Genomic DNA, 27,555 nt, shown 5'->3' on the forward strand with positions numbered 1-27,555 from the left:
TCACATTTTATTCTTTAATCAAAATTATATATTTGTTTCTATTACAAAGTATGTCATTGCCCTTTTACTGCTCTTAAAGGGGAAACTATATCTTGAGCAGTTGCGCCTAATATTGTACACGTCATTAGTTGCACCTAGTGAGACAGTTTTTAGGCCCAATGCCTTTTCTAAGACGGTGCATAAACACTTCACAGATCAAACCTAATCCTGTATTCATAAATGCTTTCAATGGAGATGTATTTACTAACATTACCAATAACCCACTATTAGCAGAGAAGGAAATCATTCATGTTATGGGTCCCATTTGCCCCCATTGACTATTTGTAATATACTGTAGTCTACATCTCAGTTTGAAAGGAAAGCATCTCAAAGTGTTCTGTGGTTTATCATCAGGTGAAGAATATCTCCCTTACAAGCCTGAGGGCATCATCGTCTGCTGTGGGAGACTGTGACCGTGAGTGGTCCTCTGCTCCAACATCCTGAGCCAAATCCCCTGGACTATCAGCATCGTCGTGACCTGGTCCTGAACTCTGACCCTCAGGTCCCTGCTCTGTGTTGTTGTTTTGAGCGTACAGTAGAGTGTCCTCCTCGGCTACATCGATGTCCGTTTCTGAGACATACGTCCTCTCCTGTGCATCAGAGTCTGAGGACTCCGCCACCACGTCCAACTCAGACAGCCTCCTCTTCTTCTCCCTGACACAGTTGTTTTTTGCATTCATAGAGCAGCCCACCACACTCCTTTTGACCTGTAGGAATGAATGCAATATACAGGGTGAATTGGATAACAGACAGAAATAGCTCAGTTATATCCACTAGGAATGATTTAAACCTCCCCACCAGATGTTTCACAATTTTGTTGTAGCCCTGAACTAGCTCACCTGAGCCACCTATTCGAAGGCATGATGATTACCTGATGAGTTGAATCAGGTGTGCTAGCTCTGGATTAGATGAAATAACAGCTGTGGGTCCCCACTAGAGGTCCTTCATACTGTGGTCTAAGCTAGTTAGCTGCAACCCCCCCTTACCCCTCAGTGAATCATCGCCCAGTCTACGGAACATCACCTGTTTGTCATCATGATGAGCTCCATCTTCTCCACCTCCAAAATCATTCAAATAACTGACAGCTGCCTCCACCAGCTCCTTTTCATTCATGCAGTAGAAGGACACCCTGGACAGCAAGAGAGGGAAAATTAAGTCCTATGTGCAGAAAACGAATGCTTTTCATATAGCCATCAAGTTACTTTTAGTTGAAAAATAGAAAAGTTAGTGGTTGAAACCACACTCTACAGAAAACAATTGCCATTTTGAAAATGCAGTAAAATTGCACTAACTGTGGTATTTTTCAGAATAAACTGCAAAATTACTGCAGTAAAAAACTTATTTTGGAAGCAATATATAACTGCAGTACAGTGTATTGCAGCTATACTGCGTTCAGACCAGTGGATGCTCCTCAGAGGAGGAAGGGGAGGACCATTCTCCTCAGTGAATTTCATAAAATTACAATTGTAAAACATTTTAAAAGTTATCCTTTTTAGATAAAAGTATAAATATAATCACATCAAATAATTGATTAAAACACACTATTTTTGTGAGGATTGAAAATATTCTTGGCCTATCATGGGGGTGTCTGTGTATGTTAAAAGCTACATTTTGCAACATATGGTGTGACTAGCGGAAAGGCTGTGGCTGGCCTTGAGGTGTAGGCAGCTATCATGAGTTGTGGGAGACACGTACAGAACGTAGGCAGTTAAACAGACTGTCTTTTGTTAGAAGTCAAACTTAGAAATAACAGGAACCAGATAACAGTGTCTAGGGTGTGAGCGCATGGATATTCTACACAGCAACAGTTACCATACATCTATCAACTGGAGTGCCCGGGGGCTGGTACCAGCTCGTGCGCCAACAATCAACGATAGGCTGGGTGAGTCTAAACCATGCCCAGTCTCTACTCTGGGACAGGCCGGCTCGGAAGCAGGAACTACTTCTGTCAGAGTATATTATAATAATTTTGTCAGGAACAAGTTCAGTTCTCTGTTTGCCCTGCGAGGTGTGACAGAGAGCCTGTATATACGAAAACTGCATTTACCACTTATTGCTTAGCTAATAAAAAATATATAGCATACAATCGGTGACTCAATGTCATATTTATCCTGATACCAGATTCGAATTGACGCAACCCTTACATTTTGCAAAAAGTCTACAGTAGCCTCAGCAGCACCCTGTAGAGTAGCACCATGGTGTAGCCGGAGGACAGCTAGCTTTCACCTTCCTATGGGTACATGGAGGCTCATGGTTCTCACCCCCTTCCATAGACTTACACCAGCCTTTCTTAAAGTATGGGTCGCAGACCTGTTAATGGTGGGTCGCGACGTGTCAGAGTAAATGTATAATTAATTACAGGAATTGATTTGGCCAAGTCTCTGCTCAGCAGCGGTCTCTGCTCTGTTTGGCAGCTGCACAAGTGTGACAGGGAGATGCCCGTGTGCTTCGCGGTTTACCAGATCTTTTTTATGTAGTTTTCTTGAAGATCACTCCGCGACACACACAATGCAGCGCTGTCGTTCAGCAGCAGATGATGCGCTGCCTGCCACTGACTTGTCATTCCCACTTGCCATCACTCACCGCTGTCATCAAATGGACTCATGCTAGCCACAAGTTCTGACTGAGCTCAATTATCATGAAACGCATATACAGCGATGAGTTTCTCTCTCTTTCATACAAACTTGTAACGAGGAGCGACCACAATGTGTTTTGTGTCGGGAAGTGCTTAGTAATGAGTCTCTCAAAACTAACAAATTAATAAAACGACACTTCCTGACCAAACATCCACAGAGAACAGAGCAGAATGCTTCAGGAAACAGTGATTCGACAATGGAAAAGTAAGTCAGCTAGCAAGGCATTGTTGTCATTTTGTGGTCCTTCTGTAGCTCAGTTGGTAGAGCATGGCGCTTGTAACGCCAGGGTAGTGGGTTCGATTCCCGGGACCACCCATACGTAGAATGTATGCACACATGACTGTAAGTCGCTTTGGATAAAAGCGTCTGCTAAATGGCATATATTATTTTATTACAGGTGATTGATTATAAGCAGAAAAAAGGGAGTACTAACTATCTCTCATCGTAGTAGATGTGAGTTTCTCTTTCAAACAATCCCCTGGCCTTGTACACAGCTAATAGCTAACATTCACCAAAGCAAGCAAGCTACTGCTAGTGCAACCCTAGTAACAGTACAGATTAAAATAAAATGATCAGGCCTACTGTACTTCAAAACGGAGCCCAGAATATACATGCTTGTTGAAAACTTCAACCAGCTACACACCTCTCATTAGGACTGTGTGTGTGTTTTCTGGTCTACATCTGTGTGATGCGATCAATCAGTTTATTCCAGTTTAGAATAAAAAAATATGTATTGTATTTTAACAGCAACAGTTCCAACCTAGACTTTCTTTCAACAATAATTTATACAGTTAGATGTACAGTAGGCCTGATTATTTTTCATCTGTACTGTTACTTAGGGTTGTGTAAAGGGTGTGAAATGGCTAGCTAGCATTTCAAATCGGTGACATCACTCTCTCTGAGACCTTGAAGTAGTTGTTCCCCTTGCTCAGCAAGGGCCGTGGCTTTTGTGGAGCGATAGGTAACAATGCTTCGAAGGTGACTGTTGATGTGTGCAGAGGGTTCGGGGCAAGGGACGGAAGCTATACTGTTACATTGGTGCTGTGACCCAGATCACTGGTTGCTGTAGAAAAGGAGGTCAAAAAGGAGGATGAGTGTAACCAGTGTGAAATGGCTAGCTAGTTAGCGGGGTGCGTGCTAATAGCGTTTCAATCGGTGACATCACTCTTTCTGAGACCTTGAAGTAGTTGTTCCCCTTGCTCAGCAAGGGCCGCGGCTTTTGTGGTGCGATGGGTAACAATGCTTCGAGGATGACTGTTGTCGGTGTGTGCAGAGGGTCCCTGGTTCGAGACTGTTACAAATCAAAAACTGCCTGTCTGTGTGTTCTGTTGTACATCTGTGTGATGTAATCAATAAGTTTATTCCAGTTCAAAATTAAAAGGATTTATTGTATTTTAACAGCAACCTAGAAAAGCAACCTAGAAAAGTTCCAACTGAGACAGATATGTAAGAGTGTTTTTAATGGTGGAAAATAAACCCGAATAGATATTTATATGGATATTTCATTTCAATGTTATTTGTTTTGTCTATATTGCATTTGTTTTAGGAATAAGGGCAATGAAATGTACCAATATTTATTTATAGTTGCATATTTTCCTAAGCGTGAATTTCTCATTTGGGTCCCAGGTTGAAAAAGTTTAAGAACCCCTGATTTACATAGTAATTATGACAATTTCTGGAGGACATCCTCCAGCCTATCAGAGCTCTTGAAGCATGAACTGACACGTTGTCCACCCAATCAATGGATCAGATATTTAATCTAGTACTGAAAGCATAAACTACAGCTAGCTAACACTGCAGTGTATAAAATGTGGTGAGTAGTTGACTCAGAGAGAAAGACAACAGTTAACAAATACATTTCTTCCAAAATGAAGGAGAAGCAAGAGAAAAATATATAGAGGGGGATTGTCATTTTTTCCACTTTCAGTTTCACTTACTTAGCTAGCAAATGCAGCAAGCTAGTTTAGCCTACCTAAACAACCTGCTTTCCAACACAACACTGGAACTCTTCCAAATCAAGGTAAGCTTTTGGTATTATAAATTATTGCCACCAGGGCCCACCGTTGTAACTGCTTACTGACTGTGCCGTTACTCTATGATTGTAGCGGGTTTACTAACGCCTTAGTTCCATTAGCTAGGCTGACTATGACGTTACTTTAGCCAATATACTCCAGCTAATATGGTGACAACGATGTAGGCTGTGTGTAGGGGTTTGACTTGGAAAGGTTTTTTCGCCTGGTCACATACAGCTGATGTGTTGTGCATTGAAGTCCACAAGCGAAGAGGTGTCACACCTGTGTGCACCCTAGGTTGTAAACTTTAATTCATAGGCTAGGTTGTAGCAACCTCATGATGGATATAGGGGAAATTCGAGTATCATGTAGTAGCCGAAACCTATCGCTGTAACTAACATTGAACTGGGTGAATGGAATAAGAATGAGTCATCCAATATTCTGTAATAGAAATAAAGCCATGCTCATGAAAAAAAAACGTCCTAATCTTAAACGGCACTGTCTGACCGCAACTGATTCTGACTGCAATGTTTTTCGTAAGGGCACTGCCCACCTATTGTATAGGTATTATTTCATATCTCAAGAATATCAGGTTAATTTGTCCTTGAAACTGCACTGCCCACCTTTCAACTCGTTTCCTCGTTCTCTTGCCTGAAGTTATCCTCTTCAGTGTCTCCTTATCTTTCACTCTGTCCTCATCCTTCCTTGCCATCCAAGACGGTAGTTCCCGCCGCTTTCCTGCCATGTCAACGATGTACTGTATGCTCAGTTTAAAGTAGTACAGAAATACGACTAAAATACCGTGTTTAAATCATAATTCCGTGAATTTTCGATGTCATTTCACAACTTCTATTTTTTTCCGGTTTGATACGTCCGCAGCCGTAGTGAGGAGATGGGAAACTCCGTTGGTATCGTATTAAGGCCCCTTGTGTGCGTTGCCAACCCATCGTCAATGGGCCGCGCGTTGCATTCTGGGCGATTCTGTGACAATTAGAACTCTCCTTCAAGGAGTCAGTTGAGCGCCAGCTCCAAAAAACATCCATTAGCATGAATTTCGTCAACAAGAAGTACAACATTGAAAATCTTTTCCGAGATCTGAGATAATTAACTTGTTGTCTGTAATATCGTAGAGCTTTGGAATCGTGACAATGCGTACTTTCGAGGAAAATAGCCAAGTTAAGGATGGATTGCGTTACAATTAGTTTAGCAACCGCGTGACGCACCATAGAACTTGAACACGATTGGTCGACATTCTGCTGGTGAGGCGTTATGATGGTCTTCCGGTAATTGCCATTGGGATCACTATCTCCTTTCTCTGAAATCTCTGATTACATACGCCTCGCGTCCTCTCCTTTCCCAATTGGATACATTTAGAGGGACTTCTGGCTTTCTCATCCAATGGGTCTTGAGAAGGAGACGAGGAGCGAGGACGCGATAAATGTTTGAGATATTACCATTTGTATACATATCGAAAGTTCTAAACATAGCCATTCATTGCTTAGCCTAGAGTGCCATGTTGCGGACAAGAAGAGAAACACTACAATGTGCGTAATGCATCTGTAGTTTAGTTTCTATGACGTTATTGTAAAGTCACGACCAGAGAAGATGGTAAAATGTTTATTATATACTGAACACAAATATAAACGCAACATGCCATGCATTCATTGATTTTACTGAGTTACAGTTCATATGAGGATATCAGTCAATTTAAATAAATTCATTCGACACTAATCTATAGATTTCACATCATTGAGAGTACAGATGTGCATCTGTTGGTCACAGATACCTTAAATGGGTCTCACAAAGGGCCTCAGGATCTCGTCACGGTATTTTTTGCATTCAAATTGCCATTGATAAAATGCAATTGTGTTCGTTGTCCGTAGCTTATGCCTGCCCATACCATAACCCCACCACCACCATGGGGCTGGCACTGTTCACAACGTTGACATCAGCAAACCGCTCGCCCACATGACGCAATAGACATGGTCTGCGATTGAGGCCGGTTGGACGTGCTGCCAAATTCTCTAAAACAAACAGATGTTGGAGGTTTATGTTAGAGAAATAAACATTACATTCTTTGGCAACAGCTCTGGTGGACATTCTACAAGTCAGCATGCCAATTGTGTGCTCCCTCAACTTGAGACATCTGTGGCATTGTGTTGTGTGACAACTGCACATTTTACAGTGGCCTTTTATTGTCCCCAGCACAGCACAAGGTGCACCTGTGTAATTATCATGCTGTTTAATCAGATTATTGATATGCCACTCCTGTCAAGTGGATGGATTATCTTGGCAACAGAGAAATGCTCACTAAGTGGATGTATACAGATTTGTGCACAACATTTGAGAGAAATAAGCTTTTTGTGCTTATGGAACATTTCTGAGATCTTTTAATTCAGGTCATGGGATAAACACTTTTTACATGTTGCGTACATATTTTTGTTCAGTGTAATTGAACTTTTTACAGCTCCTAGACAGTTGCTTTTATAACAACCATCTGCGTTTAAATGAAGTATAATTTGGGACTTCTTCAAGTCTTCTACACTAGATGGAGCCTTTGAGACCCTTCCTTCCATATTACAGTGTGGCCATCCATTTTAAAGTGATAGTTCACCCAAATTAGAATATTACATTGCTTACAGGGTAATTACACCAATCTATGGACAAGTCATGACAGCAATCCATACTTTGGTTTTGTTTCCCTGGCACTGTTTCCATGATTTAGCATTTGTGGCACAAATCCCTTTTAAACCATGGGACAGATATGAGCATTTTTCCCGCATCTTATTCAAAACATCTATACGTGACTTTGCTGAGCTTCACAATCAATTTTAGATAAATGCTAGCATCCATCCCATGACTTGAATGGGATTTGTGCCACAAATGCTATTTTTTTTTAAAATTGTACCTTTATTTAACCAGGCAAGTCAGTTAAGAACAAATTCTTATTTTCAATGACGGCCTAGGAACAGTGGGTTAACTGCCTGTTCAGGGGCAGAACAACAGTACCTTGTCAGCTCGGGGGTTTGAACTTGCAACCTTACGGTTCCTAGTCCAACTCTCTAACCACTAGGCTACCCTGCCGCCCCAAATGCTAAAACGTTAGCATGTGGAAACCAATTGATTGCTGTCATACCTTGTCCATAGACTGCTTACAGGGTACAGAAACCAACGTGTTATTTAGTAATTTGGGTGAACTATCCTTTTAAACCATCTATGGGCCTAGTATATTGAACACAATCAATACATATTACCACTTTTAAAGCACATTCACTCACCTTCATACAATAAAAACCCACACAAACATCCCAAAATGAATACTTTACACCACGTCAAGAGTTTGACTGTATTTCAGAATATTTTTCGGTAAACAAGTTTTAAGCTATTTTTCTTTCACAAAATGTAATATAGCCGTACTGTCGCATTTCATAAAAATAGTTGTTCACTTCGGTCTTTGGAACTACAGTATCAACCATTGGCTGATGCATGCAACGTCTGAGCAGGGGAACGCGACCCATATGATATAGCAATCTGATGCCCAACTGCTCAGACGATGATTTGGCACACAATCAATCAAATTTATTTATAAAGCCCTTTTTACATCAGCAGATGTCACAAAGGACTTTACAGAAACCCAGCCTAAAACTCCAAACAGCAAGCAATGCAGATGTAGAAGCACAGTGGCTAGGAAAAACTCCCTAGAAAGCCAGGAACCTAGGAAGAAATCTAGAGAGGAGCCAGGCTCTGAGAGGTGGCCAGTCCTCTTCTGGCTGTGCCTGGTGGAGATTATAAGAGTACATGGCCATTAAGGCCAGATTGTTCTTCAAGATGTTCAAATGTTCATAGATGAACAGGAAGCGGCGCAGGTCCTAATCCAGGCACTTGTCATCTCCCGTCTGGATTACTGCAACTCGCTGTTGGCTGGGCTCCCTGCCTGTGCCATTAAACCCCTACAACTCATCCAGAACGCTGCAGCCCGTCTGGTGTTCAACCGTCCCAAGTTCTCTCACGTCACCCTGCTCCTCCGCTCTCTCCACTGGCTTCCAGTTGAAGCTCGCATCCGCTACAAGACCATGGTGCTTGCCTACGGAGCTGTGAGGGGAACGGCACCTCAGTACCTCCAGGCTCTGATCAGGCCCTACACCCAAACAAGGGCACTGCGTTCATCCACCTCTGGCCTGCTCGCCTCCCTACCACTGAGGAAGTATAGTTCCCGCTCAGCCCAGTCAAAACTGTTCGCTGCTCTGGCCCCCAATGGTGGAACAAACTCCCCACGACGCCAGGACAGCGGAGTCAATCACCACCTTCCGGAGACACCTGAAACCCCACCTCTTTAAGGAATACCTAGGATAGGATAAAGTAATCATTCTCACCCCCCCTAAAAGATTTAGATGCACTATTGTAAAGTGGCTGTTCCACTGGATGTCATAAGGTGAATGCACCAATTTGTAAGTCGCTCTGGATAAGAGCGTCTGCTAAATGACTTAAATGTATGTAAATGTAATGACCAGCAGGGTCAAATAGTAATCACAGTGGTTGTAGAGGGTGCAACAGGTCAGTACCTCAGGAGTAAATGTCAGTTGACTTTTCATATCTGAGCATTCAGGAGTCGAGACAGCAGGTGTGGTAGGGAGAGAGAAACGAAAACAGCATGTCCGGGACAAGGTAGCACATAATATATAATAATAATAATATAATAATAATAATAATAATAATAATAATATAATAATAATAATATATCATCATCACATCCGGTGAACAGGTCAGGGTTCTATAGCCGCAGGCAGAACAGTTGAAACTGGAACAGCAGCACGACCAGGTGGACTGGGGACTTCCAGGAGTCATCAAGCCAGGTAGTCCTGAGGCATGGTCCTAGGGCTCAGGTCCTAGGAGAGAGGGAGAGAGAGAGAATTAGAGGGAGCATACTTAAATTCAAACAGGACACCAGATAAGACAGAAGAATTTCACCAGATATAACAGATGGACCCTAGCCCCCTGGCACATAGACTATTGCAGCATAGGGGGGGGGGGAAATCAGGGGACACTGGTCCCGTCCAACGATAACCCCGGACAGGGCCAACCAGGCAGGATATAACCACACCCACTTTTCCAAAGCCCAGCTCCCACACCACAAGAGGCAAATCAAAAGACTTGAGACATGGATTGTGTATGTGTGCAATTCAGAGGGTAGATGGGCAAGACAAAAAATGTAAGTGCCTTTGAACGTGATATGGTAGTAGGTACCAGAAGCACTGGTTTGTGTCAAGAACTGCAATGCTGCTGAGTTTTTCATGCTCTACAGTTTCCCTTGTGTATCAAGAATGGTCCACCACCCAAAGGACATCCAGCCAACTTGACACAACTGTAGGAAGATTTGGAGTCAACATGTGCCAGTGTAACGGATGTGAAACGGCTAGCTTAGTTAGCGGTGCACGCTAAATAGCGTTTCAATCGGTGACGTCACTTGCTCTGAGACCTTTAAGTAGTGGTTCCCCTTGCTCTGCAAGGGCCCTGGATTTTGTGCAGCGATGGGTAACGATGCTTCGTGGGTGACTGTTGTTGATGTGTGCAGAGGGTTCGCGCCCGGGTATGGGCGAGGGGACGGTCTAAAGTTATACTGTTACACCAGCATCCCTGTAGAACGCTTTTGACACCATGTAGAGTCCATGCCCTGACTAATCGAGGCTGTTCTGAGGGCCAAAGGGGGTGCAACTCATCATTAGGAAGGTGTTCCTAATGTTTGGTATACTCAGTGTCGTTGCCACTGTGAGAGGGCCCATGGATTGTTTGTGATAAGTTTATTGTTAATTATTTATCGATGGTGCAATTTCATTTTCCAGGTAAGTTGATTGTCAATAAAATGCTATTTTATGCATGCTACATTAGGTTAATCAAGTGAGTGGTTCTTTCCTTTAAGCATATTCAATCCCGCTAGAAAATGTAAATAAATCACGAAAGAATTTCAAACAGTGAATGGTTATTCAATCTATAATCCCCATTATCAAAGTCGATCAGTTAGCAAACAATGACGTTTCTCATTTCACTCTTTCAATTGTCTTCATGTGTACATATAATTCATTTCAATACATATGAACCATATCGATTGCATAATTGGCCTAGTAGGATCCGTAGGGCCGTGATCATGGACAATTCACATTACACAATATGTTTGAAGCGTGCGCTCCAAGCCGTGCTCCACGGTAATAACTATAAACAATAACTGATGGCCCATCTCCGGATCGCAACAGATAGTTCAGATGAAAGGTAACAGAGTCGGTGGATTCATGGACGCACAGAACTTCTGGATCAGATGGAGTTAAGGAAGAGAAAGCAGCGATATCAGGCGATGGCAATTTCCTCCTTTTATGGAGTTGAGATCTGTCGGACATTGCCACCTGGCCTAATTAAAGCGCCCCTGGCCCAGCTGAGTAAATGGCAATGAATTAAAGGATTATTACACCAACTCCATGGGCCCTTTCTACAGTAGACAAAAGTCGAGTGACATCGGGGGAGGTGCATCTCTGACAGCTGAAAATTGGAGAAGGGTGTAATTGCAGATTGCAATTATGGGTGTTTTCTGATATCAGGCGTTTCTTGATATCAAGTTATTCCTATTGATGCTCGCCATTGGTTGGTGGCCGTTTCTTTCGCATCGAGGGCAACAGTTGTTGATAACTGCAGCATTGTAGCTAAGCCTAACCCTTTTCCTAATCTTTCCTAACCTGCCACACTAATTCACCTAACCCGCCATGTTAATTATCCTAACCTGCCACGTTAGATATCCTATCCTGTTATGTAAACAAACCATCATCAACAAACCATCAGTCTCATAACACTGGAACTGACCAATGGCAGGTATCAGTGGGCATTTCCTGATATCAGGGAACACCCACATCAGGAAATGCCCCAAATTGCAGAATGCAATTACACCATATTCGAAAGTCGGACACTAATGTGGTTTCCAACAGCAAGGCTCAGATCAACATGGCAGTGTTACCATTGTTTATACAAGTTTTTCTTTATAATGCTGAAATAAACATGGCTCCAACCCCCCATATCACACACTCACAAACTGAAATACTCTGCTCAAAAAAATAAAGGGAACACTTAAACAACACAATGTAACTCCAAGTCAATCACACTTATGTGAAATCAAACTGTCCACTTAGGAAGCAACACTGATTGACAATAAATTTCACATGCTGTTGTGCAAATGGAATAGACAACAGGTGGAAATTATAGGCAATTAAGCAAGACACCCCCAATAAAGGAGTGGTTCTGCAGGTGTTGACCACAGACCAATGCTCAGTTCTTATGCATCCTGGCTGATGTTTTGGTCACTTTTGAATGCTGGCGATGCTTTCACTCTAGTGGTAGCATGAGACGGAGTCTGCAACCCACACAAGTGGCTCAGGTAGTGCAGCTCATCCAGGATGGAACATCAATGCGAGCTGTGGCAAGAAGGTTTGCTGTGTCTGTCAGCGTAGTGTCCAGAGCATGGAGGCGCTACCAGGAGACAGGCCAGTACCTCAGGAGATGTGGAGGAAGCTGTAGGAGGGCAACAACCCAGCAGCAGGACCGCTACCTCCGCCTTTGTGCAAGGAGGAACAGGAGGAGCACTGCCAGAGCCCTGCAAAATGACCTCCAGCAGGTCACAAATGTGCATGTGTCTGCTCAAACAGTCAGAAACAGACTCCATGAGGGTGGTATGAGGGCCTGACGTCCACAGGTGGGGGTTGTGCTTACAGCCCAACACCGTGCAGGACGTTTGGCATTTGCCAGAGAACACCAAGATTGGCAAATTTGCCACTGGCGCCCTGTATTCTTCACAGATGAAAGCAGGTTCACACTGAGCACATGTGACAGAGTCTGGAGACGCCATGGAGAACATTCTGCTGCCTGCAACATCCTCCAGCATGACCGGTTTGGCGGTGGGTCAGTCATGGTGTGGGGTGGCATTTCTTTGGGGGGCCGCACAGCCCTCCATGTGCTCGCCAGAGGTAGCCTGACTGCCATTAGGCACTGAGATGAGATCCTCAGACCCCTTGTGAGACCATATGCTGGTGCGGTTGGCCCTGGGTTCCTCCTAATGCAAGACAATGCTAGACCTCATGTGGCTGGAGTGTGTCAGCAATTCCTGCAAGAGGAAGGCATTGATGCTATGGACTGGCCCGCCCGTTCCCCAGACCTGAATACAATTGAGCACACCTGGGACATCATGTCTCGCCCCATCCACCAATGCCATGTTGCACCACAGACTGTCCAGGAGTTGGCGGATGTTTTAGTCCAGGACTGGGAGGAGATCCCTCAGGAGACCATCCGCCACCTCATCAGGAGCATGCCCAGGCATTGTAGGGAGGTCATACAGGCACGTGGAGGCCACACACACTACTGAGCCTCATTTTGACTTGTTTTAAGGACATTACATCAAAGTTGGATCAGCCTGTAGTGTGGTTTTCCACTTTAATTTTGAGTGTGACTCCAAATCCAGACCTCCATGGGTTGATAAATTTGATTTCCATTGATACATTTTGTGTGATTTTGTTGTCAGCACATTCAACTATGTAAAGAAAAAAGTATTTAATAAGAATATTTCATTCATTCAGATCTAGGATTTGTTATTTTAGTGTTCCCTTTATTTTTTGAGCAGTGTATAATGTGGTCATTGTAAGATCAATTACTGAGAGAGCTTCAAATATCACATTAATTTGTATATAGGCTATCCAATGTATACATGAAGTTGGTTCCTGTTTTAATCATGTCTTTGGTCACCTTTGCATGGGTCAAACAAAAACACCCTAATGATTGGTTGACAATAGAGCCTCCCACAATCCAGGCAAGGCTGCAGGAGGAATTTGGTGATGAACAACTGCAGAAACTTACAGTCAAGTTCATGACCTTTGATCACATGATTTCTGTAAAGTTCCTGCAGTAGACATGTAGGCTCTAGTATGAACATTTTTATCCTTATAATGCAACAAACTTTTAAAGGCATCTGTCTCTGACTTTGGAGATGGCTGCCGGTGTGGCCATGAGGTGGGGGTAAGATGGTGGACTGGAGAAAAGTGGAACATGTTTTGAGTGAATATGGAGTGGTGGATCACACAGAACTTGTGGTAGAGCTACAGAAGACAATTGAACATGACGAGAGTGAGGATGAATTAACTGCGGTGGCAGGTGCGGTGAAGACAGCAGAGTATGAGCCTCATCCTGATGATGACAAAGATGATTCTGGCCCAGTGGGAATAAGGTTTTTTGGAGAGAATGGATCCTTGCCTTCTGGCAGATCCGTATGTGGTGTCAGGTTTGGTGGAGAGCAGGTTGTGATATGTTGGATCAGTGAAAGTGACTCAAGTGGAATTGTTTCGATTTTTTTTTTTTTGTGTGTTTCTGCCATCCAGAGGGAGCATACACTCCGTACCATGCAACTGGGGACAAGAACTGTGACTTGCTTTCCTCTCTGGAGCAGGGCGCCGTTGAAAGGAGTGATAACTGGAGTGCCGTTAAGTGTGGAGGATGATCAACTGAAGTTGAAGATTCCCAGTGTCTCTGACGCCCGCCGTTTGGTTACAAAATGTTTTGGACAATAGGGTCCCATCCTCCCTGGCTGCTGGCCTGGAGTAGGATCAGATAGGGCCATAGTTGTGAGGTTTTAATGTGTGCAGGGTTAGTTAGTAGGGCAATTTTTTTCCACAAAGTGTAATGAATTCATACTAAAGAATGGCATGCTGATACACAGCCAATACAGTAGGTGGCGGCATGCACTTATATTTTTTGGTGGTTTCCCGCAATAATACCAAAGAAGTCACCGACTTCACAAAAGTGATCCACTCGAACGCGCCCGGTGTGACTCGCAATAACATTTTCAGTGAAGTAACAGGGTTTCCACTAGATAACATAGCTACAAAGTCAAAACTGGTCTTAATTTAAGGTTAGGCGTAAGGTTAGGTTTAAAATCAGGTCTTAATAAGATAAATTGTAGAAATGGGCGGGAGTTAGCCATAATTATGACTGTTCATTTAACTAGTGACGACCCGGGAGCAGCGTTAGGTCACTGTACCAAATAGGCGAAGTTGGTCAAAAGGGTACACGACGTTTCTCAAAGGAATATTAGTAATAATTAAGTCAGAAATGGGTTTATTATCCCATCAGTCTTGATTTTCGTCGCACATCTTCAATCAGCACACAACTGTGAATGGATTGTAACGTTACTATTTTGCTATTTTAGACAATCTTTACGACGCCCTGTCGGCAGCCATAACATAGCTCTCTCGAGAACAATTTGACGTTCGAGGTAAAGCAAGCAAAGTTCGTCAATCAACTTCCGTTTTCAGTTGTTTGCGTGTTTGCTCTAGGAACATGCATTATCTCTGTATGTTCCTAGGTTTGCTAAGTCATCAGATATTTTAGATGTTCTATTGTCAAATCAAAGTTTCAATCTCAAGACTGTAGATGTTAGCTAATTAGCTAGCTAATGAGCTACAGTACTGTCTGTAATCCGCATCGTTAACATTACATCGTATCATACTGAATCCATTAAACGACGGTTGGAAATATCTTAATGTAATGTATTTCACTGGTCTTATTGTTCACCATACAGGAGACCTCGATCTGCCGGTGTAACAACAATGGCAGTGTTCAGTGCACAGGTGCTTCTGGCAGTAACAAGATCAAGGTAGGAGACCAGGTCACCGGCTCTATATTAGAAACTATTTAGGCCTGCACTTACCTCAACCACACAGTGGGGACACACACCACTGTAGGTGTCCACAAGATCCCTGCTAGTTAAATCAGTCATTTAACTCTCCAGGAAGTAATTTGGAAGAGTCGGTTATGTAAACAAGCTGTTCTGCATAGGTGGCACCACACAAACCATTGGTCTAGTTTACATTAGAACAGCAGTGTGCCTGGCTGACTGCTGTAGTGAAAGAAAGGATATGTCAAATATGACCAGGCAGCCACTGATCAGACTGATGTATCTATGTGTTCTATCTCTAGGGGATCTTACCTGCTGTCTAAGAGGCATAGCTGCTGCCCTCTCCCCTCCACAGCCTACGTCCACCACAACCTGGACTCCCCCAGCCGCCTGTCGTTCTTACCCTCCCTCAGCCATTCCAGGTCTGGCTACCCTCACTGTGTTCGGCTCCACGGTTTCAAGAACCACAGCACCACCCTGCTGGCCAGATCTCTGCACAGTTCCTGTGTCTGGCTGCAGGACACCAAGGCCCCTGCCACCCCAGCCCAGGATGACCACCCAGGGACCCCTAAGAATGGCCCCCCTACACCCCAACCTCCAGTCCCTGCTCCCCCTGCTGCCACTGTTGTGGCTGCAGCTGCCCCTACGGTCCAGGTAGTAAGGAAATCTATTGGCCAGAGGATAGTGGATGAGCTGAAACACTACTACAATGGCTTCAGGTTGCTGGGGATTGATACCAAGATTGCAGGGAGGATGGTGTGGAGACTGCTGCACGGACAACTGCTCTCACGCAGGGAGAGGAGACGGGTAAGTCAGGAAGTGTAGGCTGAGTTCGCTCTGTGTTTAACCTGTTCCTTAAGGAGTAAATAACAGGGTAGAGGGCAGGAGTTATAGGAATACTCTTTGATGTGTAGTAAGGAGTACCAGGAACTAATGATCATCTGTTCACCTCCAAATCTCAGGATGTTTTGAAAAGAACAAGGTCCTACCTTTTGAACTTATTGAACCAATATCATAAGGTGAATGCACCAATTTGTAAGTCGCTCTGGATAAGAGCGTCTGCTAAATGACTTAAATGTAAATGTAAAATATCACTGTTGCTCATTTTTGCGTTCATGTTTTCTCTCGTTGTGCCTATTGAACACAACCGAAGGAGTAGAGCCACGTGTCGTGAGGTATTGTAGTTTAACCCTCAGTCTAAGAACAAAACTCTTAGGTCTGAGTCACCCAATCTGGCCCTTAGATTATAAACATTTCAGAATGCTGCCTGCCACAGTGCCAGTGTTGTGGTTAATCTGCTATCTGAAAAAGGACATTAATGTGGATGGTGTACCGAACGGTCTCTAATAGACTGTCTGGTGAAACATGGGCAAATAAGACGGATTGATGAATGAAACACAGTACATGTCGGGTCGCAGGCATGTAGATACAGTACGCCAAACAAACACACACCCACCCACCCACCCTCAGTTGACTTCAGGCTCCATGTTTATTAGTAAGGCTGATTGAAAGGATGCATCTAGCCTGTTGCCTCTGATACAAGATGGGTGCAATAACACATGCACACATCCAAACACACCGCCGTGTGACCCTTGCTGTTTGAATGCCATGGTAGAGCTTTACTCTGCACCGGTGCTATTTTAGAAAGGGACTGGCAGTGCTAGTAGTCTGCTAGGGACAGAATCCTAACATAGTGTTGTTGCCCATGGTGGGTCAAGGGGGATTCCTTCTTGTGTTGTGGCTTAAGACCAGGAGTGAAAGTAAGCCGATCCGGGTTTGGCGTCCCAGCAAAATAAATAGTGGGGGTATGCCGTATCTGTAAAACGTCAGCCTATCACAATAATTTATGAAAACTATAGGCAGCGACAACATTATTTAACATTACCGCAGGTCAGCTACATAAAAATGAGTGAATTTACTTAAACCGGCAAATAGTTTTGTGCTTTGATAAGTGGCCCAGACGAGACACGCAGGCACAGCAGTGGGCGCAGCTATTCAGCCTTAAGTGTTGTATGCCTTATAATCATTACCAAATTTCATTACACTTTTAGTTGGTTTGTAACTGATGTCTTTCTATTCATCAAATTGCTACTCTCCCTGGGATCCACATAAAACATGACCTAATACATAACCTAGATGAGTACATTACAAGCACAGAACCACATACATTTTAAATAAGAATACACACTTTTGTGTGTTAATGCCTTTATGGGATTTCATAGACTACTGAATGCAAGTGCAACACACAAATGGAAATGTACTAACGAGAAGGTGCGTTGCAAATAGGCTGACACTTTCTTCACTATCCTGATCCGACAAACTGTATCTGTCATCATGCGTACAATTTCACTATCCTGATCCGACAAACTTTATCCGTTATCATACGTACAGTTTCACTATCCTGCTTATATGAAATAACGATGACAGTGATTCAGGAGTTTCACTTATATCCTTCACTCCGTCATCAAATGTGGCTTCACTTAACATCCTTCACCCCCATTCAGCTCATAAAATGAACTAAATGGTGAGACATACAGACTTCTGTTTGCGTCTTTCACCCGTGCTCATAACAGTGAGCTAAATTCCTTGATTCTTGAGCCTTGTTAAAGGCTATTATTGCCTGTAAGGGTTAGCTAAGGTATAGTGTCATGTGTTAATCTGCTGTTCATGAAGGGTTAGCTGAGGTATTGTGCCAGTCTTTGGACCTTGCTCATAAAATGAACAAGATCCCGTGAATCAGATGGACTAGAGTATATAAAATGAACAAGATCCCGTGAATCAGATGGACTAGAGTATATAAAATGAACAAGAATCAGATGGACTAGAGTATATAAAATGAACAAGATCCCGTGAATCAGATGGACTAGAGTATATAAAATGAACAAGAATCAGATGGGAGTTTCACCTAAGATGTGGCCACAGCCATTGGTTTTGTTTGTTCAAAGAGAACATTTTTTAAAAGAAAACATTTTTGTCGGTCACATTTCAAAAGGTTTGGGATTGACTTGAGTGTTGGCATTTTATTTCTATAGGTGTTGGTGCAATCACAGGGTAAAACTCACATTGCATCATTGTAGCTTTCTATAATACCAAAGAACTGTAGCCTACATAAGTAATCTGCCATATATTTAATCTCTCTCCTCCCCTCCCTTGTTGTGTAAGACCTGTTACTGTTTGCTTTGCTAACCCTCCGTTTTCTCTCCAGCTGATGAGGACATGTGCTGACCTGTTCCGCCTGCTGCCCTTCATGGTCTTCATCATCGTTCCCTTCATGGAGTTCCTGCTTCCTGTCTTCCTCAAGCTCTTCCCTGAGATGCTGCCCTCCACTTTCGAGACCGAGACCAAGAAGGCACGTTCTTCACACTGTTGCAATGTTAATGTCCTTGACTTGTTGATGACTGACTGTGTCTCAATGGTCTAAACTTGCTTCCTTGTCTCCTCTCCTTCATCTGCACTGATCTAGTCATGATATACTAGGTGTCTGTTCTTCCATTTTTGTAAAATATATATATATTTTTTTTATTTACTTACTAGGAAAGTCAGTTAAGAATATATTCTTATTTACAATGACGGCCTACCCCGGTCAAACCCGGACGACGCTGGGCCAATTGAGTGACACCCTATGGGACTCCCAATCATGGCTGGATGTGATACAGCCTGGATTCAAACCAGGGACTTATGCAGATAAAGGAAAGGAGACAAAAGCACACTTGAGATGCACCCAAGCAAGGGATATATTTCCGTTAGACCTGTAGGCCATTAGAATGAGCAGAAGTGTGTCCCAATCTATTTTCTCCTGAAGTGTGCACTTGTTTACCTCCCTTCATAGATTTAACAGGAAATTACTAAAAGAAACTCTCTAGCCCATGCCCCCACTGATCCAATATTTATTTTTACATTTGTGGGGAGTAGTGAACAGGTGCACACCCCAGGAAGAAATTGATTATTGGTACACCCCAGGTCTTTGAGTGGGATTAGACCCAATAGGCCTGAGCCTGGTTTCCCAATAGTGATGAAATTCAGGCTTATGTTTTTTTTTTTTTTTATTATTTTTTTTTTTGTGAACGATGCATCTTTCCTACAACGGCTAACTATGTAACACGCGTTTCCCCAAAACCACGCAGAGAGAACAGTCTCCCAGTGCGTCGTTGGAGAAAGTGCTGATACTGATATGATCGGGAGGGAAAAGGCAGCGCTGCTCTCGGACCAGCTTTCTCAATGCAAAGCTTACCTTTTAAATTTGAATTATTTCACAATACTGACGACAGATCAGCTCCTAGAGAGAGATTAGCAACTACGGCTAGAAATGTATTTGTATTTATGTTTTTGGTGACCAGAGTGGGTCACCGTTGAGACTGTGGTCTCATTCACAAGCAACCTCTGAACGTGAACATACACCATTTATTACACATAATGTAAGATGATCAAAACAGACACAACTCTCACATATCACCCCATTGAGTATAATTTCTGTAATAACCTGAAGGCTATTTCATGAGGTGGCTTATTCTAATGCTTACCCAATAAAAATGCCCTAAATCGCACATCATGAAATAAGCTGCTCTACAAAAGGCGGGTGTTAGATTGCAATCTTTTTCAAGTGCAACGTTAATGGTTTTGGGAAACCGCTCTGAGATTTAACAATGCTCCTACGAAGGTTGTAACGATGAACTTCACCTTGAGATGCTTTTGGGAAACCGGGCCCTGGCTAGTTGTAGGTCACTCTGAATGGCTTTCATGTCCTCGTGCTCCTGTACAACAAGAGGTGCCTGACCTGGCCGCTCACATCATGGCCATTGGGATACCTACAGGAAGCAAGGGTAGTGACCACCATTAGCCAACTGGAGCACTTTGAAAGTTTGTTTTCAAATAGACCCTCTTTAACATTACCTAGCAACTTCATAGAATGCCATGAGGCTCTTTTTTTTACCTACTCTTTTTCTAAAACCAATCGCAAGTAGCTAATACTAGTTTATGCATGAGGACCATTTGAGAAATGACTTCTCCCTCTCTCTTTTTCTGCCCTTTTTCTCTTTAAGGAAGAGAAGCAGAAGAAGGGTCTGGCTGCTAAGCTGGAGCTGGCTAAATTCCTCCAGGAGACCATAGCAGAAATGGCCAAGAGGAACAAGACCAAGGCTCTGACCGAGGACGAGACGCAGCGCTTCTCCACCTACGTACAGAAGGTAATTTAGCCAGAGGGCAAAGCCTGCATCCACACCTCTGGTTCATAATGTCGTGAGTGTTTCAAGTTTTCATCCCGTTGTTTGTCTAGTCCTGGTCATACAGACGTGATAATGGTCAACATGTGATAACGTTCACTTGCCCATGTGTCCCTCCCAAGTCTGTCTCCAAAGTCCCCAGACTGCTCTAACTAACCCCTGTCCTCCCTGTGTCATCTCCAGGTGCGTCACACAGGGGAGCAGCCCACCACTAAGGACATCGTTAAGTTCTCCAAGCTGTTTGAAGACGAATTAACGCTGGAGCATCTAGAGCGCCCCCAGCTGGTGGCCCTGTGTAAGCTGCTGGAGCTCCAGCCCATAGGAACCAATAACCTGCTCCGCTTCCAGCTGATGATGCAGCTGAGAACCATCAAAGCAGACGACGAGGTGATCGCCACTGAGGGTGTGCCTGCTCTGAGTGTGTCAGAGCTGCAGGCAGCGTGTCGTAGCAGAGGGATGAGGTCACTGGGTCTGACCACTGACCAGCTACGCCAGCAGATGCAACAGGTCAGACACTCAACTTGTAAACAAGTCATCATCGTTAGTTGCATCGTGCTGCCTTAGAATCTATTAAAAATCTAAACGTATAGCCCACCTTGTTAAAGATGCGTTATGTCGAGCCACTAAAGGATTCAATATATTTATTTGTCTTATAAGGGATGCGTCCAAAATGGCACCCTGTTGTGCCATTAGGGATGAAAAAGGATTAGCTTCTTCAGTGGCCTCTGACCTGTAACCTCTGTCTGTTCCAGTGGTTGGACCTGCACTTGAAGGAGAACGTCCCTCCCTCTCTGCTGCTGCTCTCCAGAGCTATGTACTTGACTGACGTCAAACCCATTATACCCGTCATACCCCCTGTACCCAAACTAGAGGTAAGACATCATACCCCCTGTACCTAGCGCTTCAAGCACTGATGCTGCATTAGTAGCCTACCAAATGTGCTAATTGCCTGTAAATATCCCTCTAAATGACTCTGACATCATTGCAAGTGTAATCAAAAATCTAATCAATCACAAGCTCATGTTGCGCTACATTTCTTTAGGCTTTGCAATTGCGTGAGAAAACTAGAGTTTTGATGGCCTTTATTAAAAATAGTACCCAATCAGCTTTCTACAGGCTAGCCCTACTATTTCTCAACTTTCCTAATATTAAGCACATTTCTTCTCTTTACAACAGGAGTATAGCTTACCTGGCTGGCATGAAAATGAATCATGGGGAATACGTCGTCCATTCACAATTTAAGTGCATAGATATTTATCGAGACCGGTGCATGATAATGGTCCATTCTATATCAAAACAAATTTCATACATATCTTGTTTAGTATATTCAGTGGTGGCAGGGTAGCCTAGTGGTTAGAGCGTTGGATTCGTAACCGAAAGGTTGCAAGTTCAAATCCCCGAGCTGACAAGGTACAAATCTGTCGTTCTGCCCCTGAACAGGCACTGTTCCTAGGCCGTCATTGAAAATAAGAATTTGTTCTTAACTGACTTGCCTAGTTAAATAAAGGTCAAATAAATCAAATTAAAATATAAATATGTAAAGACAAGAATAAATCAAGAATAGTCTGACGGGGGACAATATCACACAAAGGGAATGCTGCCGGGAAATTTGAGACATGATCAAGTGCTTGTCAAATTGTGAATAAGAGAATGATGAAGTGTGTGCAGCCTGCGTAAAAAAAAAACAGCCCATGCCTTTCATGATGCTTTTTTTCAAATCAGCATTAGTCTCATGCAGCCTTAGAATGTATTACAAATCAAAACATATAAACATATTTTATTTCGCAACTAAAGTTGCATAAATAACTCGAGATGGAGCATATTGGGGGACCTGTTTCTTTGTTAACCGCACTCCCTCAAATCGGTTGGAGAAGATGTCCTTTGTATTTCATTCAGCTATGTTCAATTGTATTCTTCATACTATAATATAATGCCAAGGAATTCTAAACAAATCTTGTCTGCCAAATGAACTAATGTAGCCCACAGCCATGTGGTATAGCCAGTTCAGGAGCTAACGTAAGGACAACGCAGAGCGTTCTGTTCTTATGAAATGGACCACATACTAGAGGTAAGCCCCCCCCCCCCCCCCCAACCAGATCAGTTCGTATTTGAGAAGGGTGATCTGATTCTAGGTCTGTGGTCAAGGGCTTCTGCCTCCAGTGATTCTGACAGAAGCACAGGTTTCCCTCCGAACTAAGGCTTGACCATCAGACCATGGAGACCTGGTTTATTCTCCAACTCTTGAGCGTAGTGATATAGAAATGCAGATGAGCCATCTGAAGTATGTTCCTGCTGCCAACTCTCTCTGGATTTTACACCAGTCTCCGGACACTCTGTGGAAGGCATCACCACTGCTTACATAACTGGCCTGATCATTCCATTTGTGTGTGTTTTTGTTTTTTGTTTTCAGGGAGGTCATTGTGTGTGTTTTGTTAAACCGAGAGGTCATAAGAGAACTGTCTAAGTATGTATGTTGATAATGTAACATTGTGTTGTATGTTTCAGAAGGCCACTCCTCTAGCTGAGACCCCACAGGGAACAACAGCCTCCTCCTCAGACTTATTAGTGGACCCAGCTCTGGTCATCAAAGACAGGCTGGTTAGTATGCAGACACACACAACCCGGTCACAGAATGCTCAGTAGAGTATGGTCAAAGACCGACCGGTCCAGTATCTTCTCCAGGATGACCTGTGGTGTTGGTAAAGAAAGTCCTAATTTCTGGTGTGTGTTTCTGTTCCTCCAGGTGGAAGAGGTTAGAGACCAGGCTGCCATCGTCTCAGACAAACCTCCCACCCCTGCCCAGATTGTTCAGGTCAGCCACCTTTGACCCTCAGTCATGAGATACCCACAGGGAGCGTCACTGTAGTGACTAGATGGCCGTGCTCGAAATGACAGAGTAGCCGTAGTAACCAGATGGCCAGGCTGCTGGCAAGCAAATGACTGTTCACAACTTCACTTAACATCTTCATAACTTGTGAAAAATGAAATTAGCTTTTTGGTTTTGATGTATGCTTAGACATGGTTAAAGGTTAGTGTTAGTGGTAATTACATTAACCCCAATACTGTCTCCCTTTCTCTCACCACATCCTAATCGCTCACACAACAAACTGCCCAACCAACCAACCATGGACTCTTGGAAGATTAGCACCATTGTGGGCTAAAAGATAAACAAACATGTCCACATGATATCATAGCTATTTAACCATCAATCCACCTACTTGCCACATTCATTAACCATATAGGATTTATGAGTAGTTAAATTACAGTGTGCCCATAATGGGTTTTATTCCATTATTGTTAATGTCCATGTCTGAAATTCACCATTATTCAATGAGTGCCATATGTTTCTTTTTCATAATTTGTTTGTAAATTAACCTTTGCCCTCTGACCTCTCCTCCAGGCCGAAGAAGCAAAGGCGTCCGAAAAGAGCAAGATAAGTGTCAACGGAGTGTGAGGAGGACTGAAAGGGCTTGACCGGACCCCACAACCCTGTGTCCTCAGGGTTGAGGGGGGTTATCAATCAAGCTTATCTACACCAAGAGGGATCAGTCAACCCAATCACCCCTCTGCCCCCCTTAACACCTTCTCCTTATCCCAAAGACCAGGGGGCGTGAGACTGTATCCCCCGTCCTCACTGTCTAGCCAATGGGGGCTCGCTGTGTGATGAAAAGGTCATAAGATCATCACATGATAATGTCATTAGACCAGACAACGCTTGGCTAAAATGCCACTTTGCTCAGGATCAGACCTCTGGCTACACCTGGAGTGAGGGCTGCTGGCAGGGGTTTAAAATGGGACACCCACCTCTGCTTTGTCTGATTAGTCTCTGGTTCTTTTCACCTGCATCTATTTGGTTTACATGTAATGCACTCCATCCATTTGGGTTTCACACTCCATCTCAGCAGGACACTGTTACGTAAACTCTGTTATGTAAAATTCCCTCAACTGGGATTACCTTTCGTTTTGTTTTAGGGATCACAGTTACCCAGTGATGTAACAAATATTATGTCCTTGAAGAGTAGACGCATCCTCTCAAGATGTACCGTTTGGCCCAGTGTTCTGGTTGGTTGGTTTTGGTGTAACTTTAGTCTGTTTCACTTCCGGTTGCATTGAGACCTAGCCTGGTCTCAGATTCATTAGGTGCTGAAGCTGAATCCTCTTGACTAGAAACACCGCAAAGGCGAAAGCAGGGGGTGGCTGTGGTGTGTTAGGGGTCACCTGCTGGCTTTGAACCATTCTTCAAGGTGTGTTTTCTCTTAGTTGGCCCGCTCATCTCCAGATCTGGATCAGACCAACCCCCTCATGTATATTTGTAAATACCCTGTAAATGGTTCTCCGTGTCTGGCAGAACAGGTACACCTGCTCTGTATGTTGGTAATGCCACGCCCTCAAGCTCTCCCAACTAAAGAGTTCTATGAACTTTTACCCTCCTATTATTTTGTCTTGTTTGTTGAATATTTGAAACTAAGACGGGGCAACTCTTTACATTAACTTGCCTTCATTACGATGAAGTTACTCTCCAACTACTCTGGTAACCAGAATGTAATTGTTTAGCTCAGAATGCTCTTTGCAAATAAGGTATATAATCAATGATTGATGTGTAAAGGAAATTGGGTAAATTGGGTAAATTGTTTAGCTAGTTACAATGGTAGTTGCATTTTAATTACAACAGAAAATGTAACACGTGGTATCTGTGCAATTTATTGTGAAGCGTGACACAACGACTGAGTGGTCCAATGTCATTTAGCAGACACTCTTATCCAGAGCAACTTACAGGAGCAATTAGAGTAAAGTGCCTCTGTCGATGTGCCCTAGTAAGCTCGGGGAATCAAACGAGTGCCCTTAATTGTAAGCTAGCGAGAGAGTTCACTCCTGATACACAGGAGAGGCTGAAGGAGCACCTAAATCCTGATAGTCAACACAACTGCCAGTCTGGGGACAAATGGACTATACAGTGTATATGTTGTGTTAATGCTCTTCTACTACCCTTGATTTACAAATTTAAAAGCAAATACTTGACTGACAGCTATGGGAAATTATCCATACCCACTGTTAACTCAACTAGAGAAGTGTGTAAAGAGTTTATTTGAGCGAAACAGCATGAAAATGCAGGTTTTGTGAACTCTTAAAGGATTACACAAGAAAGTGTTACATTTTATTTTGAAATGTGGTTCTCAAAGAACTTGAAAGATGGCCGCTATTTGATGATGAACTGCCTAGTACCTATCCTGCTTACGTATGTTAACACAATTATGTGATCGAGAAGGTTTACCACATAAACATATAGTATGTGTACTGTGTATGTTTCATATTTCAGTGTGCGTGTATGAGAGTTTTGGTGTTGCTTTAGCCTTGAGGAAAACCTCTTTCAGCATCAAGTTAGGGCAGGGTTTCCAAAACTTGGTCCTTGGGCCACCGCTGGGTGCATGTTTTGGGTTTTTGCCCTACCGCTACACAGCTGATTCAAATAACCAACTCATCAAGCTTTGATTATTTGGACCAAGTTTGAGGAAACCCTGAGTTAGGGGATTAACTTTATGAACCCCTGAACTGCATTACTTCACTGATTAGTCAGTGGCCGACCGTTCGCCCTTTCTGAATGGAATAGAATGGACTTCATAGTGCATCTTCCTCTCCCAATCACTGATCTGTAGGTGAGTGTATAAGCGAAACCAAGATGTCCACCCTTCTGCTTTGATCAATCCAATCCTTTCAGATCTGTGATTAATTCAAGGGCGGGAAGAGAGGACTATGAGACCGGGGATTCTCCTTTCCATTATTTTTCTACTTGGTTTAAGGATTGTTATGCAAATTAATGTACAGCCAAATCTGTAAAAAGGTGCTTTGTTAGCTCTGCTCTCTGTGGAATGTCTCCTCTGCCTGTTCCCCAATGACTACTGGAAGAGATTTACACTGTCCCAATTCCCCTGCCTTGTTCCTTCCTTTGGCTCCCTTCATGTCGATAGATTGGTGAAAGGAATTCATATTATTGCTTATACTGTTACCTTTTTTTGTGGTTATTTTGGATCAGTGATCATGGAGGCAAGGAGATTAGGAAGTTGGGGGAGAGAATTGGGACACATACTTCGATTCATTTAAACTCCTGTGTAATTGCCCTTTCACTCACATGCCTAATACCAAATATTAGCTCCTACCCCTAAACCCTTGTTGGTACAAGCAGTATAGTGGAAAGCAGAACCATATTGCTAATGGCATACCTTTCAGATCAACAAGTGGTCTGTGTGGGCTTAGAGTTTGGTGTGGAGTTGAGTAACATGAACTATACTGAACAAAAATATAAACACAACATGTAAAGTGTTGGTTTCATGAGCTGAAATAAAATATCCCAGAAATGTTCCATACGCTCAAAAAGGTTATAAAATTTGGTGTACAATTTTGTTTACATCCCTGTTAGTGAGCATTTCTCCTTTGCCAAGATATGCCAAACCTGTCAGGTGGATGGATTATCAAGAAACTGATTAAACAGCATGGTCATTACACAGGTGCGCCTTATGCTGGGGACAAAAGGCCACTCTAAAATGTGCAGTTTTGTTAACAGATGACTCAAGTTTTGAGGGAGTGTGCAATGGGTATGCTGACTGCAGGAATCTCCACCAGAGTTGTTGCCAGGGAATTTAATGTTAATTTCTCTCCTATAAGCCGCCTCTATCATTTTAGAGAATTAGGCAGCACGTCCAACCGGCTTCACAACCGCAGACCATGTGTAACCATGCCAGCCCAAGACCTCCACATCCGGCTTATTCATCTGAAACCAGACAACCGGATAGTTGATGAGAACTGAGGAGTATTGCTGTCTGTAATAAAGCCCTTTTGTGTGTGGGCCTGGGAGGGCATAGTCGTGAAATCCATAGATTAGGGCCTAATCAATTTATTTCAATTAACTGATTTCCTTATATGAACTGTAACTCAGTAAAATTGTTGAAATTGTTGCA

General features: G+C 43.3%; 2 protein-coding genes across 6 annotated transcripts; one reads left to right on the forward strand and one right to left on the reverse strand.

The window, feature by feature from the left end:
- si:ch211-127m7.2 (uncharacterized) lies at positions 1-5,653 on the reverse strand. The gene is made up of 3 exons (XM_035785953.2): positions 5,311-5,653; positions 1,063-1,168; positions 1-746 (listed from the first exon to the last, which is right to left on the reverse strand). The coding sequence occupies exons 1-3, from the start codon at positions 5,430-5,432 to the stop codon at positions 390-392; spliced, it is 585 nt and encodes a 194-aa protein (XP_035641846.1). The 5' UTR covers positions 5,433-5,653; the 3' UTR covers positions 1-389.
- LOC118393351 (LETM1 domain-containing protein LETM2, mitochondrial-like) lies at positions 4,483-27,555 on the forward strand. 5 transcript variants are annotated; one of them, XM_052461689.1, is made up of 11 exons: positions 14,562-14,772; positions 14,916-14,981; positions 15,288-15,362; positions 15,686-16,190; positions 18,589-18,736; positions 20,427-20,566; positions 20,786-21,109; positions 21,355-21,474; positions 23,108-23,200; positions 23,346-23,414; positions 24,003-27,555. In XM_052461689.1, exons 3-11 carry the CDS (start codon positions 15,316-15,318, stop codon positions 24,054-24,056), a joined length of 1,500 nt encoding a protein of 499 aa, XP_052317649.1. In that variant the 5' UTR covers positions 14,562-14,772; positions 14,916-14,981; positions 15,288-15,315; the 3' UTR covers positions 24,057-27,555. The 5 variants fall into 5 exon arrangements, with proteins under 5 accessions (XP_052317652.1, XP_052317653.1, XP_052317649.1 ...); XM_052461692.1 differs by lacking the exons at positions 14,562-14,772; positions 14,916-14,981 and adding an exon at positions 4,483-4,695; XM_052461693.1 differs by lacking the exons at positions 14,562-14,772; positions 14,916-14,981 and adding an exon at positions 14,535-14,555.

This window comes from Oncorhynchus keta, chromosome 14, assembly GCF_023373465.1.
Source record: "Oncorhynchus keta strain PuntledgeMale-10-30-2019 chromosome 14, Oket_V2, whole genome shotgun sequence".
In the NCBI taxonomy this organism is placed as follows: domain Eukaryota; kingdom Metazoa; phylum Chordata; class Actinopteri; order Salmoniformes; family Salmonidae; genus Oncorhynchus; species Oncorhynchus keta.

Coding starts and splice junctions, on each gene's coding strand:
- si:ch211-127m7.2 (XM_035785953.2), bottom strand. CDS start 5,432: ATGGCAGGAAAGCGGCGGGAACTACCGTCTTGGATGGCAAGGAAGGAT. Junction 1,169..5,310: donor ACGAGGAAACGAGTTGAAAG/GTGGGCAGTGCA, acceptor CTTGCTGTCCAG/GGTGTCCTTCTACTGCATGA. Junction 747..1,062: donor CTCATCATGATGACAAACAG/GTGATGTTCCGT, acceptor TCATTCCTACAG/GTCAAAAGGAGTGTGGTGGG.
- LOC118393351 (XM_052461692.1), top strand. CDS start 15,316: ATGGCAGTGTTCAGTGCACAGGTGCTTCTGGCAGTAACAAGATCAAG. Junction 18,737..20,426: donor GACCGAGACCAAGAAGGCAC/GTTCTTCACACT, acceptor TCTTTAAGGAAG/AGAAGCAGAAGAAGGGTCTG. Junction 23,201..23,345: donor TGGTCATCAAAGACAGGCTG/GTTAGTATGCAG, acceptor CTGTTCCTCCAG/GTGGAAGAGGTTAGAGACCA.